The sequence below is a fragment of the Symphalangus syndactylus genome, chromosome 3 (assembly GCF_028878055.3).
Source record: "Symphalangus syndactylus isolate Jambi chromosome 3, NHGRI_mSymSyn1-v2.1_pri, whole genome shotgun sequence".
Lineage (NCBI taxonomy): Eukaryota > Metazoa > Chordata > Mammalia > Primates > Hylobatidae > Symphalangus > Symphalangus syndactylus.
This window is the reverse complement of record NC_072425.2, coordinates 45,844,922-45,859,958: the sequence shown is the minus strand read 5'-3', so window position 1 is coordinate 45,859,958 and position 15,037 is coordinate 45,844,922. Positions and strand designations below refer to the sequence as shown.

Here is a 15,037-nt window from a genome sequence, read left to right as displayed (position 1 = left end):
TTGGGGTTGGCAGGGAGTGGCTGATGGCACACCACACGGGTGGGATGCTGGGGTGGTCTCGCAGCATGGGTGGTGTGAGGAACCAGGCTTTTGTATTTCTGTCTGATGTCTCACTGTGGGTTTCCATGTGAAGTGAGGTCTTGGTGTGCAGGTGCTTTGAGGGGCCCTGGCCTTCTGTTCCTCACCACAGTGTGGTGGATCAGCATCATGGGGCACTGACATGGTTCCTGTTGACTTTCTATTCAGGGTCCAGATAATGAAGAGGGTTTAGCAGCAACAGCAGCAGGGGAGGCCGAGGCACTTGCCAGCACGCCTGGGGAAGTGGAGGCCAGTGGTGTGGCCCCCGGGGAGCTGGACCTCTCCATGTCCACCCAGAGCCTCGGGGAAGAGGCCACTGTGGTAAGGATCGTACAGTGCCCAGAGGTCGAGGTCATGCTGGGAGCAGCTCCTGGCCTTCTCAGAGTGTGGGGCTCCTGCTCAGCAAACCCATGGGAGCCTGAGGCACGGGGATCTCTGACCAAATACTCACTCGGGGGTGGAGTTTGCCAAGGCCTGGGTGAGTGTGGTGAAGCCCCTGGAGGTCAGTGGGCAGCTGGGCCCTGGGGATGGGTGAGTTGGAGAGGTGGGGTGTGTCCCAAGGCTGCGTGCAGGACCCTGCTGCCTCCACCCACAGTGGGCGGGAGCCAGAATGGAGGAGTGGCGGGCTCCTGGAGGGCGGTGGGGGTCAGGCTGCAGGCGCCAGGCCCCAGCAGGGGTCAGAGGGCATGGCCAAGCCTTCCCAGCCCCCTCCTCTTGCAGCGCACAGACACTGTCCAGCTCCTGAAGGCAGGGCACATCATCCCAAGGCACTTGACCAGTCTGTCCCTGTGCTGTCTCTACTATGGGTGCCCTCAAGTTCTTCCAGCTCAGCTGATTCAAACCTGAACTCCTCCTTTCCACTCCTCCTATGTTCCCACCTCAAATGAATGGGACCATCATCCTCCAGTCGCCTAATCTAGAATTTTCTTCTCTCTTCCTTAAGTCCTACATCCCATCAAGCATCAGGTCTTGTTGATTTTTCTGCCCAAACACATCATGAATCAGCCGGCTCTGTCCTCCTCCAATGCTGGCCCCTATACTGAGCCACCGTGTCCACAGCCCAGGCAATTGCTAAGGGCCCTGTCTGGTGTCCTCCATCCTCTCACAGCGTGTCTCTAGTCTTTCAGCCCCACTTCTTGGAAGCTTCCCATCGCCCTTCTCTGCAGACCCAGCTCCCGTACCTGGCCTGAGAGCCCTTGCAGGGTCTGGCCTACCTAGCCTTGCTGACCACCTCTTGGGCGCCTCCTCTCTGCTTCTCAGCAGCACTTCAGCCACACTGACCTTCTACTTTCTCCATCATGCCTCTCTTCCTCTTGCCTCATACCCTCTTCTCTCTGCTGAGAACCTTTCTCTCTTCTCTCCTCCTTTTAATTCTAGCTTATCCTTTAGAGTTCAGTTCAAACACCACTTCCTCAAGAAGATGTCATTCCAGACTGTGAAATCTCCTCATTCTTGTCCTCAGAAGGCCTCATCATCATTGTAGTTGATAATAAACTTGGCAAATAGTTCATGTCTGGCTCCCTACCAGAATGTAAGCTCTGCTAGAGCAGAGATTACAGATACAGTATTTTGTTCATTGACATACTTCATTCCTGACCAGTGATAGGCACTGAATGAGTATCTGCTGAGTGAGTGAATGGCTGGGGTCATCAGGACATCACAGATCAACAACGCTGGCCTTTGATGTCATTGCACACACTTGTGCCCCTGGTCTGTCTGTGCTGGTCAGGCAGCCTTCAGCCTTTTAGCATCTATGCTGGGATACCTTGCAGTGTGGGGGTAGTGGAGGTGGGGGCCATGCACTGATGGTGCCTCAGGCCACTGTGCAGTTATATGGATTCTTTCAGTGAACAAAGTGGCCATCTCCTTCTCCTTCTTCTTCCTCTTCCAGTTGCCGTTTCCTTTCTCCTCCTCTTCTTCTCCGCCTCCCCTCCCTTTCCCTGTCCTCCCCTTTCTTTAATGTCTAGGCACTTATGACAGAGTGGGAAAGCCAGGGATCAGGTTCTACGAAGTCCCAGCTTAATAGAAACTAGAATTTGACCAGCAGGGTTGTCTGAAAATAGAGGGGCTGTCTGTAGAGGTGGTGAGATCCTAGTTACTGGAGGTGTATAAGCTGTAAAGCAAAGAGTATTTGAAACAAGTCTCAGTCAATTTTGGAAGTTTATTTTGCCAGGGTTAAGGATGCACCCGTGATGCAGCCTCAGGAGGTCCTGACAACATGTGCCCAAGGTGGATGGGGCACAGCTTGGTTTTATGCATTTTAGGGAGACATGAGACATCAATCAATATATGTAAGGTGTACATTGGTTCGGTCCAGAAAAGCAGGACAACTCAAAGTGGGGAGGGGGCTTCCATGTCTTAGGTAGATAAGAGACAAACGCTTGCATTCTTTCAAGATTCTGATTAGCCTTTCCAAAGGGAACAATCAGATATACATTTATCTCAGTGAGCAGAGGGATGACTTTGAGTTCTGTCTGTCCTTTGTCTGTAAGGAATTTCCTTAAGGACAAATTGTGAGGAAGGTATGTACCTTTCTTATCTTAGTAGGTATCTTTTAAAGGAATAGAATGGGAGGTAGTTTTGCCCTAAGCAATTTCCGTTTTTATTTTTCCCTTTGGCTTAGTGATTTTGGGGTCCCGATATTTATTTTCCTTTCACATTTCCCCCTTTTTAAAATCTTTCAGATAAAGCATTTTAAAGCAAATGAGTCTTTAGTCTCAGGTTTAGTTGATTTCTCATGGCTAGGAGGGTTTATTCCTAGACAGGTAGGTCCCATGTTATTAGGAAAGTTCATTTTTAGCAGGCTGTGAAGTCTCATGCCCTACAAGAGAAAATAGGGGAAGGAAGGGAGAAAAACAACAAATAAAAAAAGAAGAACAATCCTGGAAAATTGATATAGGTCATATTACTCTGAAGTCCATACATCAGTAGGCAGGTATGAAAGTGGCTTATTATGTAAATAGGTTGCTGTTATTTTCCTCTGAAGTTTAAGTTGTCTTGCTTCAGTTCGCAGGGCTTTAAGAAAGCATGGCTTAATTTTAGTGATTTCAAAAATGGGGAAAAAATGGAAAAGAAGAAAAAAAAATTGAAAACATTATTTTGGAGACTTGTAGCCAGTACAAATTTTAGAATTCAGTCCAAACTGTAGAAAATAATAAAAATTGAAAAACATTAGGCAAGACCAAAATCTAGCAACAGGTGTTCTGTAGTTTATTTTAAAACATAATTTTCTCTTTCCAGTCCCATTTTCACTAAAGAAAAATCATAGGACAATTTCTTTTGCAAATTAAGTTTTAGTCTTATTATACTTGGCCTGAGTATTTGCGTAAAGGCAGCAAGAATAGTTATTTGCCATATAGGCTCCTCTTTTTTTTTTAATTGACTTTGCTGGAACTTTATTCCATAAAGAATCTCAGATTTGACTGTAATGCCTTAAGGACAGCCCATGCCTGCAAATACCTGTATTACTTGGGTGAAGGCCTCACCTTGAGGTCTCAAGAAAACTTGGGGCTCCTGGACCTGTCAGAAAGTGACATTCTTTACTTACCATAGGTCAGGAACCTGTACAGAGATTGTGTAGACACGGTATGAGGCCAGCTTTCCCAAGGGGCTTTTATTGGCTCTATAAATCAACTTTAGTTCCTTAAAGGAGTCTGTATCTGATAGTATACCATTCCAGTCAAAAGCCTGGTAAAATAACTAGTGTCTCCAGTTGTGCTCTGTTACAAAAGAAAACAGATTGTTATTGCACTTGCACAAATAACTATATTGTAAGTTAAGAATACTCACAACTAATTACCAAATTTTTGGAGAGATCAGGTAGAAATATGCTCCAAATTTTGTTTATATGAGTATATTTTACTCATTTTTTTTTTTGAGGCTGAATTTCTCTCTTGTCTCCCAGGCTGGAGTGCAGTGGCATGATCTAGGCTCACTGCAACCTCCGCCTCCTGGGTTCAAGCGATTCTCATGGCTCAGCCTCCCAAGTAGCTGGGATTACAGACATGTGCCACCACCCCTGGCTAATTTTTGTATTTTTAGTAGAGATGGGGTTTCACCATGTTGGTCAGGCTGGTCTCAAACTCCTGACCTCAGATGATCCACCTGCCTCAGCCTCCCAAAGTTCTGGGATGCTGGGATTACAGACATGAGCCACTGCACCTGGCTACTCAATTGTTAAAAGCTGTAAATAGCTCAAAAGAAAAGTTTTCTTGGCTCTGATAAACAAACAAAAAAGGGATCAGCAATGTTTTAAGCAAAAAGTTATAAAAGGATTTTCAGTCTTCTAAAAGTCCACAGTTAACTCCTGTTCTGCATGTTATTCATGAACATTTCAGCTCTTCATGGGAGACTTGGAAGTTTTTTCTCTATTCTAGCATTACAATCTTCAAAACTTGCATTGAAGAGCACCTGTCAGAGTCCTGTGCCGATTATAAAACCACCTTTTGAAAGGGATAAAAGCAAAACAACTGTAGATGACAAAAGTGTTAAAACAGTCATAGTTAAAGACACAATTGACAAGGAAACTTGGTTACTTATGTGGCATACAGCAATTTTACATAATAATTACTACTGATAAAATATGCTAAAACATATCAGAATCACAGGAATTTCATACAATTCTGAGCACATACTAATAATACATTTATGTAAATATAATCCAAAGAAGGTTAAACACTGTTTCATATTTGAAAATACTTCCTGTATGATTTTATTATATCAAATAAGCCAAATATGTCTCTTTTGGACTTCAGGGGAATAATAGCTCAGAAGAAAAGTTTTCTTGGTTCTGAAAATCAAAAAATTAATGGGACCTAAGTTAGAATTTGACTTTGGAAAGTTTGTCAAATATAAAAAGTATAAAACGCTTGATATCACAAAATAGGATCACAGGTCATTGTAAAATAAGTCATTCATTTAGCCAAAGTGATACCTCAAAGATTTCAAAAAAAAAGGCAAAAATATTTATTCTTTGATTGAGGAGATTGATTTCTCAATTAGCCCTAATAAAAACAACAGGAGGCCAATTAAATTTGTTTTTCAAAATTTTTAAAACAATCTATAAGATTTTAATCATCTTGACCATAAGATATAATTTCCATAAGCCTTTTTATAACCTTTATAACCTTTATTAAGGAGTGGGTTAATGCTCCAAGAAAACCTTGTTAATCTGACCAAGGGGCCAATATGCTGGTCTTGCATCAGCATGCCTTTGACATTAATGGTTAATTTATAGAGAAACTAAACTTATTTTACCTCTCAAAATCTGCCCTTATAATCTCATGTGCTCACCTCTTCCGCAATAGTCTTTGGACCTTTAGGAGTTGAATAACTTTAATTTTTGGCCCTATGTCTCACGAACACAGTTTATTTTGGTTGACATCTTCTACAGGATCTGTAGGTGAGGCTTTAACTGCTGTCAGTGTTTAAGATTTAGCAGGACTTGGTGTCCTTCTTAGACCCAGGAATCAAAGCCCTGTAACTTAATGGCACAAGTACTTTAAAAGAACATACAGAAATGTAGAGCACCTGATTCTGTCACTGTTCCGGGCGCCACTATGTAACCTGCCATGATCCCTGGTGGACTGAACAAATGGGGGCAAATGTGGGAATAAAAGACAAGAGACAAAAGAGTATATTTGGAAGAAGGGGTCAGGGGAAACTTGCCTGTAGTGGACAAGGGCCCTGAGCTTTACACAGCCCTCCATATTTATTAGGCAAAAGAGACAGTGAGAAGGGGAGTGGAAGAAGGGGTCAGCTGCTCAGTCCAGAGTGGGCTTGCAAGACTGCATTCCTCAAACAACAGGCTCTAGATGTCGCAGTAGATAACCTTGGCACCAGGGAGTGATTGCCTCCAGCAAACCTTCTGTCGGCAGGAACACTTGTGAGTTTGCTCACATCCTGCATTCATGATAAACAGTTTGCCATTCGATCATATAGCCTCCAGTGGAATGCTGAGTTGGTCATGTCCCATGGGCCTTTGGCTCCCTTCACGGAAAGTTATATGGATGTAATAACCTTAATTAAAAAAATATTCTTTTTGTTAATCTGAGTCTTTTCTAAGCAAACTAAAACTTAGTAATAATGACATAGGAATTATTTAGATAAAGTGTAAGATCTGTTTATTAGGCCAGTTACCCAAAGGCAAAAGAAAAGACCTTCTGCAGTGTGACTGCTGTTCTCTATGGGGAATATTGTGTTGGAAGAAAATATTCCTTTTAGATCTCTAAGATGAAACATTTTTTCAGCGTCAGGCCACAACATTTAGAACCAGAGGGAAAAAAAAATCTTACGGGAGCTGAAAATGAGTTGAAGATTAGTTATTATTTCAGGCCTTTTAAAAGGCAAGAGAAAACAGAAAAGAGCAAGATGCAATGAAAGTCAAACTTTGTGTAAAAAAAATTATGATGCCTTGTAATTTATTAAGAGTAAAGCAATACCTTAAGAAAATTTTGTAGTTCAAACCAATTCTTTAGTGCATAAGTGGTTTTTTTTAAAATCAAAACCCAATCTCTGGAAAGACCATTTTAAATAATTTCCCTTTAATTGTAGACAACTTGCTCATATGAAAGTTTTTTTTCATCAGTCTTATTATTATTATGTAAACAGACCATTTCTGACATGCTTGGACCTTCTAGTTTTCCTGAGCATCTCTCTTTCTTAAAAAAAAAACAGTCATTTTATTCTAGGACAAAATTTACCATAAAAGATCCTTTCTTGTATAAAATTATTTTTCTTTAAGCTTTCTTACCAAAATTACCTCTTTATTTCTATAACTTTCTTTACATCTCTCTCATTTCCTGATTCCCTTCACCTTGTTTTATACATAACCTTTAAATAAGCTTTGAATGAGACAAAAATTATTCACCTTTTTAAAAAAACACATTTTTTAGAAAGAATGTTTTCTTACAATATATTTTTTAATTGGAAAATACCCAACTAATGAAATATTTATCATTTAACTTAACTTTAGATTCTAAATTATGACACATTTGTCTATAAGTATTTATCCTATTACATTTACCCAATTATTTTTAATACTGTACCTAGTTTACTGTATTTATGAAAACTGCAATAGTCATTATTTAAAGTTATTTCCCTGCCAACCATTTTATAGCCTGTGAATTTCAGGTGTTTACCTAAGTAGAACCTTAAGATTAAATATATGGTTATTTTGCTAAATCAAGATTTAGCTATTTTCATTAAACTAATGTTCTTGTCTTATTTATCAGACAGTACACAAGCAAAGGTTATCCTGTTTTGGGCTGAGTTTATAGTTTTGTAACCCTTATGCCAAATTTTGACAACCTACAGTATTTGGCAGGGATAAGTATGAAATTGCTTGGTCAATAAATGCAAACAAAAATGTATGCTGGCAATTCTTAAGACATTTCTAATATTGCTTTACTAGTAATTTTAAAGCTAGCTTATTAAAGACTTTACTTAAGTCATGTGAACTTGAAAAGTATTTGGGTTTATTATTTAATTTATGAGTACTCTTTAAGCTAATGTCATACCTTGTAGCGAAAAACACAACAAAATATGTGTATGTACACATAAACACACACATACACACTCATACAACCAAAAATCCTATAGCTTTTACTTCAGAACTCTAGCCATGAAATATTAATACAAACACATTGTCCTGCAGAAACAGTAACAAAGATAAATGTCTGGATGCAAACAGTGGATTTTATCTCAGGAGAAATGTAACAGCAGACTTAAAGCAGGAAGAGGCAGAGAAGGGCTTTTTAAACTAATTTTGTTGGGGGTTCCCTGTAGGGTTGCTGCATATCATCGGGGGGGGGGTCAACCCCCCAGACGCTCCCACTTGGCCTCCAGTCACCCAGGGGCACCTTTCAGCTGGGAGGAGAAAAATGCCCTTTCTCTTTGAAACTGAGGAAACTCATTCTCCCATTTATCTGTGAAAACAATAGTTCAGTTCCTCATGCAAAATGCTCACACTAGCCAATCGAGATTAATTTCAGGAGGAAAGGCAATGGAGAAGACACCCTTTAGAATGTACCTCTGAACTAGAATTAGGGTCCTAAACAATAAGTTCCTAGGAGAAAAACAAAAACAGCTAAGACCACTTCCTGTAAATTGTCCTCAGCCACCTCTAACTTTGTACTTTCGTCCAGCCATTATACACACCAAGGTCAAATCCTCTCCCAGTACAAGGTAATCTCTGGTACCCTCAAAAGCCAAAGAGGTCAGGTCTTACAATACAGGAGAGCAGAGCTTTAGACCTAAGAAGAATCTGCTCATGACTCTTGAAACTCCACAAAGAAAATGGAACACCCCAAAAAGGGGCGGGTGGTGCCTTTGTTCTGAATACTTTAAGGGGTTTGAGTCATTAGAAGCCTCCTCTAGGTTTTTATTGGTACTAAAGATAGTGAAGGAGGAAGGAGGTATAGGGCGGAAGAAAAGTAAATGAAGGAAAAAAATTTTTAAGACAGGAAGCAAAGATAGCAAACGTGCATGTTGTGTTTTTTCCCCCTCTCTTGCAGCTGTCAGAAATTTTAGCCAATTCAGAGAGGCCTTGTTACCCATAATTTAGAATTCTCATTCAGATTTGACCAAGTCAGGTAGAGTTGGTCAAATCTGATGGGAGAAAGACCAGAACAACAACCAAAAAAACCCTAACAACATGATTACTGAGCACTTTAATAGTAAGGAGAAATTAAGAACAGCTGGTTGTTAATCTTCAGCCAAGACAAAACCCCAATTCAGCTACTTACTAGAGATAGGTCTTCGGCGGAAGATTGCTTTCTACCATCCTAGAAGCAGGAAAGAATTTTTTTTTTTTAATTATTATACTTTAGGTTTTAGGGTACATGTGCACAATGTGCAGGTTTGTTACATATGTATCCATGTGCCATGTTGATTTCCTGCACCTATTAACTCGTCATTTAGCATTAGGTATATCTCCTAATTCTGTCCCTCCCCCCTCCCCCCACCCCACAACAGTCCCCGGAGTGTGATGTTCCCCTTCCTGTGTCCATGAGTTCTCATTGTTCAGTTCCCACCTATGAGTGAGAACATGCGGTGTTTGGTTTTTTGTCCTTGAGATAGTTTACTGAGAATGATGGTTTCCAGTTTCATCCATGTCCCTACAAAGGACATGAACTCATCATTTTTTATGGCTGCATAGTATTCCATGGTGTATATGTGCCATATTTTCTTAATCCAGTCTATCGTTGTTGGACATTTGGGTTGGTTCCAAGTCTTTGCTATTATGAATAGTGCCGCAGTAAACATACGTGTGCGTGTCTCTTTATAGCAGCATGATTTATAGTCCTTTGGGTATATACCCAGTAATGGGATGGCTGGGTCAAATGGTATTTCTAGTTCTAGATCCCTGAGGAATCGCCACACTGACTTCCACAATGGTTGAACTAGTTTACAGTCCCACCAACAGTGTAAAAGTGTTCCTATTTCTCCACATCCTCTCCAGAACCTGTTGTTTCCTGATTTTTTAATGATGGCCATTCTAACTGGTGTGAGATGGTATCTCACTGTGGTTTTGATTTGCATTTCTCTGATGGCCAGTGATGATGAGCATTTCTTCACGTGTTTTTTGGCTGCATAAATGTCTTCTTTTGAGAAGTGTCTGTTCATGTCCTTTGCCCACTTTTTGATGGGGTTGTTTGTTTTTTTCTTGTAAATTTGTTTGAGTTCATTGTAGATTCTGGATATTAGCCCTTTGTCAGATGAGTAGGTTGCAAAAATTTTCTCCCATTCTGTAGGTTGCCTGTTCACTCTGGTGGTAGTTTCTTTTGCTGCGCAGAAGCTCTTTAGTTTTATTAGATCCCATTTGTCAATTTTGGCTTTTGTTGCCATTGCTTTTGGTGTTTTAGACATGAAGTCCTTGCCCACACCTATGTCCTGAATGGTATTGCCTAGGTTTTCTTGTAGGATTTTAATGGTTTTAGGTCTAACATGTAAGTCTTTAATCCATCTTGAATTAATTTTTGTATAAGGTGTAAGGAAGGGATCCAGTTTCAGCTTTCTACGTATGGCTAGCCAGTTTTCCCAGCACCATTTATTAAATAGGGAATACTTTCCCCATTTCTTGTTTTTGTCAGGTTTGTCAAAGATCAAATAGTTGTAGATATGTGGCATCATTTCTGAGGGCTCTGTTCTGTTCCATTGATCTATGTCTCTGTTGTGGTACCAGTACCATGCTGTTTTGGTTACTGTAGCCTTGTAGTATAGTTTGAAGTCAGGTAGTGTGATGCCTCCAGCTTTGTTCTTTTGGCTTAGGATTGACTTGGCGATGCGGGCTCTTTTTTGGTTCCATATGAACTTTCAAGTAGTTTTTTCCAATTCTGTGAAGAAAGTCATTGGTAGCTTGATGGGGATGGCATTGAATCTATAAATTACCTTGGGCAGTATGGCCATTTTCATATTGATTCTTCCAACCCATGAGCATGGAATGTTCTTCCATTTGTTTGTATCCTCTTTTATTTCATTGAGCAGTGGTTTGTAGTTCTCCTTGAAGAGGTCCTTCACGTCCCTTGTAAGTTGGATTCCTAGGTATTTTATTCTCTTTGAAGCAATTGTGAATGGGAGTTCACTCATGATTTGGCTCTCTATTTGTCTGCGATTGGTGTACAAGAATGCTTGTGATTTTTGTACATTGATTTTGTATCCTGAGACTTTGCTGAAGTTGCTAATCAGCTTAAGGAGATTTTGGGCTGAGACAATGGGGTTTTCTAGATATACAATCATGTCATCTGCAAACAGGGACAATTTGACTTCCTCTTTTCCTAATTGAATACCCTTTATTTCCTTCTCCTGCCTGATTGCCCTGGCCAGAACTTCCAGCACTATGTTGAATAGGAGCAGTGAGAGAGGGCATCCCTGTCTTGTGCCAGTTTTCAAAGGGAATGCTTCCAGTTTTTGCCCATTCAGTATGATATTGGCTGTGGGTTTGTCATAGATAGCTCTTATTATTTTGAGATACGTCCCATCAATACCTAATTTATTGAGAGTTTTTAGCATGAAGGGTTGTTGAATTTTGTCAAAGGCCTTTTCTGCATCTATTGAGATAATCATGTGGTTTTTGTCTTTGGTTCTGTTTATATGCTGGATTACATTTATTGATTTGTGTATGTTGAACCAGCCTTGCATCCCAGGGATGAAGCCCACTTGATCATGGTGTATAAGCTTTTTGATGTGCTGCTGGATTTGGTTTGCCAGTATTTTATTGAGGATTTTTGCATCAATGTTCATCAAGGATATTGGTCTGAAATTCTCTTTTTTGATTATGTCTCTGCCAGGCTTTGGTATCAGGACGATGCTGGCTTCATAAAATGTGTTAGGGAGGATTCCCTCTTTTTCTATTGATAGGAATAGTTTCAGAAGGAATGGTACCAGTTCCTCCTTGTACCTCTGGTAGAATTCGGCTGTGAATCCATCTGGTCCTGGACTCTTTTTGGTTGGTAAGCTATTGATTATTGCCACAATTTCAGAACCTGTTATTGGTCTATTCAGAGATTCAACTTCTTCCTGGTTTAGTCCTGGGAGGGTGTATTTGTCGAGGAATTTATCCATTTCTTCTAGATTTTCTAGTTTATTTGCATAGAGGTGTTTGTAGTATTCTCTGATGGTAGATTGTATTTCTGTGGGATCGGTGGTGATATCCCCTTTTTCATTTTTTATTGCATCTATTTGATTCTTCTCTCTTTCCTTCTTTATTAGTCTTGCTAGCGGTCTATCAATTTTGTTGATCTTTTCAAAAAACCAGCTCCTGGATTCATTAATTTTTTGAAGGGTTTTTTGTGTCTCTATTTCCTTCAGTTCTGCTCTGATTTTAGTTATTTCTAGCCTTCTGCTAGCTTTTGAATGTGTTTGTTCTTGCTTTTCTAGTTCTTTTAATTGTGATGTTAGGGTGTCAATTTTGGATCTTTCCTGCTTTCTCTTGTGGGCATTTAGTGCTATAAATTTCCCTCTACACACTGCTTTGAACGTGTCCCAGAGATTCTGGTATGTTGTGTCTTTGTTCTCGTTGGTTTCAAAGAACATCTTTATTTCTGCCTTCATTTCATTATGTACCCAATAGTCATTCAGGAGCAGGTTGTTCAGTTTCCATGTAGTTGAGCAGTTTTGAGTGAGTTTCTTAATCCTGAGTTCTAGTTTGATTGCACTGTGGTCTGAGAGACAGTTTGTTATAATTTCTGTTCTTTTACATTTGCTGAGGAGAGCTTTACTTCCAACTATGTGGTCAATTTTGGAATAGGTGTGGTGTGGTGCTGAAAAAAATGTATATTCTGTTGATTTGGGGTGGAGAGTTCTGTAGATGTCTATTAGGTCCACTTTGTGCAGAGCTGAGTTCAATTCCTGGATATCCTTGTTAACTTTCTGTCTCGTTGATCTGTCTAATGTTGACAGTGGGGTGTTAAAAAAATTATTATTATTAATAATCATTATTATTGTGTGGGAGTTTAAGGCCCTTTGTAGGTCACTCAGGACTTGCTTTATGAATCTGGGTGCTCCTGTGTTGGGTGCATATATATTTAGGATAGTTAGCTCTTCTTGTTGAATTGATCCCTTTACCATTATGTAATGGCCTTCTTTGTCTCTTTTGATCTTTGTTGGTTTAAAGTCTATTTTATCAGAGACTAGGATTGCAACTCCTGCCTTTTTTTTTTTCCATTTGCTTGATAGATCTTCCTCCATCCCTTTATTTTGAGTCTATTGTGTCTCTGCACATGAGATGGGTTTCCTGAATACAGCACACTGATGGGTCCTGACTCCTTATCCAGTTTGCCAGTCTGTGTCTTTTAATTGGAGCATTTAGCCCATTTAGAAATGAGCTCAAACTCCAGAAAGGAGTTACGTGCCTTCCATCATCCTAGAAGCAAGAAAACTTGCATTCCTTGTTGGAAGCAAGTAAGACTCCAAAAAAAGAATTGTACAGCAAAATAAACTTTAGATCTTGACCAGATTTTGGGAGATCAGGGATTCTCTGGAGGGGAGGCTCCTAGGCCTCAGCAAATTGTCCTATTGGTTTGAACCATAAAGAAAGCTCGAGCTGGTATCAAGCACCAATATGAGATTTGTCAAAGGTCAGCGGCACCTCCACACAGAATCCCTTCTTGGTTGCCAAAATGTGAACCCCAAATATCTGAGACAGGTCTCAGGAAAGTTAGGAAGTTTATTTTGCAAAGGTTAAGGACATGCCCATGACACAGCCTCAGGAGATCCTGACAACATGTGCCCAAGGTGATTGGAGCACAGCTTGGTTTTATGCATTTTAGGGAGACATGAGACATCAATCAATATATATATAAAGTGTACATTTGTGCTGTCCGGAAAGGCAGGACAACTCAAAGTGGGGAGGGGGCTTCCATGTCATAGGTAGATAAGAGACAAATGGTTGCATTCTTTTGAGTTTTTGATTAGCCTTTCCAAAGAAAAAAATCGGATATGCATTTATCTCAGTGAGCAGAGGGGTGACTTTGAGTTCTGTCTGTCCTTTGTCTGCAAGGAATTTCCTTATGGACAAATTATTAGGGAAGTATGTAGCTTTTTTATCTTAGTAGCTATCTTTTTAAGGGCTAGAATGGGAGACAGGTTTGCCCTAAGTAGTTCCCAGCTTGATTTTTTTTTTCCCTTTGGCTTATTGATTTGGGAATCCTGAGATTTATTTTCCTTTCACAAAGCTAAGGCCAGAGAAGCTCTTGGCAGAGATGTGCTAGAGGGGACTCTGGGGTGGGTGGGAGATGACCTGAGAGGTATGTTCTAAGGCTGGAGCTCCAGGCGAAGGTGTGGTCCTGGAGGAGCCAAGGAAAGGGAATCATGGAGCCTCCAGTTATCTGAGGCCCCAGCGCTTTCCACCCCTAAGCCTCACACCCACTGAACCAGGGGCATGGGCAAAGGGGCACAGCTCCTCATGCCAATTTTATTTCAGGGTCCAAGCAGTGAAGACAGTTTAACAACAGCTGCAGCTGCAACCGAAGTGTCCGTCAGTACTTTTGAGGATGAGGAAGCCAGTGGGGTCCCCACAGATGGCCTGGCTCCCCTCACAGCCACCATGGCCTCTGAGCAGGCAGTCACTTCTGTAAGTGTCATCTGGTGTCCTCTCTGGCTCACAGGGGAGAGACAGGTCTGCATCATGTGACAACAGCCATCCTTGGCCTTGTCAGGGGCACCTGTAGCTTGGTTATGCGCACATGTCTGGGTGGGCAGCTGCTGGAGGGAGGCAGGACACAATGCCGGAGTGTGGCAGAGGCCACAGCCCTGCTCCCTCCTAGCCTTGCCCAAGAATTTACTCAGAGACAAGTGGTCCACTGTTGGCACTGAGGCTTAGAAGAGATGCATATTTCAGAAGGAGTGTTCTGGGGGTAACAATAATCATAGGTAAGAACGTGCTTTGAAACTGGGCTGGCACCACAGAAACTACTGTTACCACAACTCCCCGGCAGCCTCGTGAGCAAGGTGAGGTGGTGCCTCAATGCTGGTTTTGTTTTCAGGGTCCTGGTGATGAAGAAGACTTGGCAGCAGCCACAACAGAGGAGCCCCTCATCACAGCTGGGGGTGAAGAGTCCGGCAGCCCTCCCCCTGATGGGCCACCGCTGCCCCTGCCCACAGTGGCTCCTGAAAGAGGGGTCACTCCAGTAAGTGGCATAGAGCTGTAAGATTTGACTTGGCAGACCTTACAGGGGAGAGAAAGAAAGGCCAGAGTTGTGGGAGGGGCTGGCCCCCAGCTTTCTCAGAGGTAGGTTTTCACGTTGGTTTGCAAATTTGGGCATTTGAGGAGCTTTAACCTGGGGAACACTTGAGGAAACTCCAGCTTGTAGAGAAAAAGCAAGAGATTAAAATCAAGGGGACCTAGCTTTGTGTCCCAAACTGATCTTTGGATTGAAATGAGATCTAACAGTCAGTGCTGTTCTGGGGACAAAGCTGACAGTAAGACATGGCAGGTCTGTAGAGGGGATGAGAGCATCAG

At 41.4% G+C, this 15,037-nt stretch overlaps 1 protein-coding gene across 2 annotated transcripts in view; it reads left to right on the top strand.

Moving 5' to 3' along the window:
- COL15A1 (collagen type XV alpha 1 chain) overlaps positions 1 to 15,037 on the top strand; it is a 133,769-nt gene that overhangs the window by 63,411 nt on the left and 55,321 nt on the right. For both annotated transcript variants that reach the window (XM_055271692.2, XM_055271691.1), the window contains 3 exons: positions 247 to 399; positions 14,000 to 14,149; positions 14,562 to 14,705. In XM_055271692.2, coding sequence (XP_055127667.1) covers positions 247 to 399; positions 14,000 to 14,149; positions 14,562 to 14,705 — 447 coding nt within the window. The remainder of the gene's footprint in view (positions 1 to 246; positions 400 to 13,999; positions 14,150 to 14,561; positions 14,706 to 15,037) is intronic.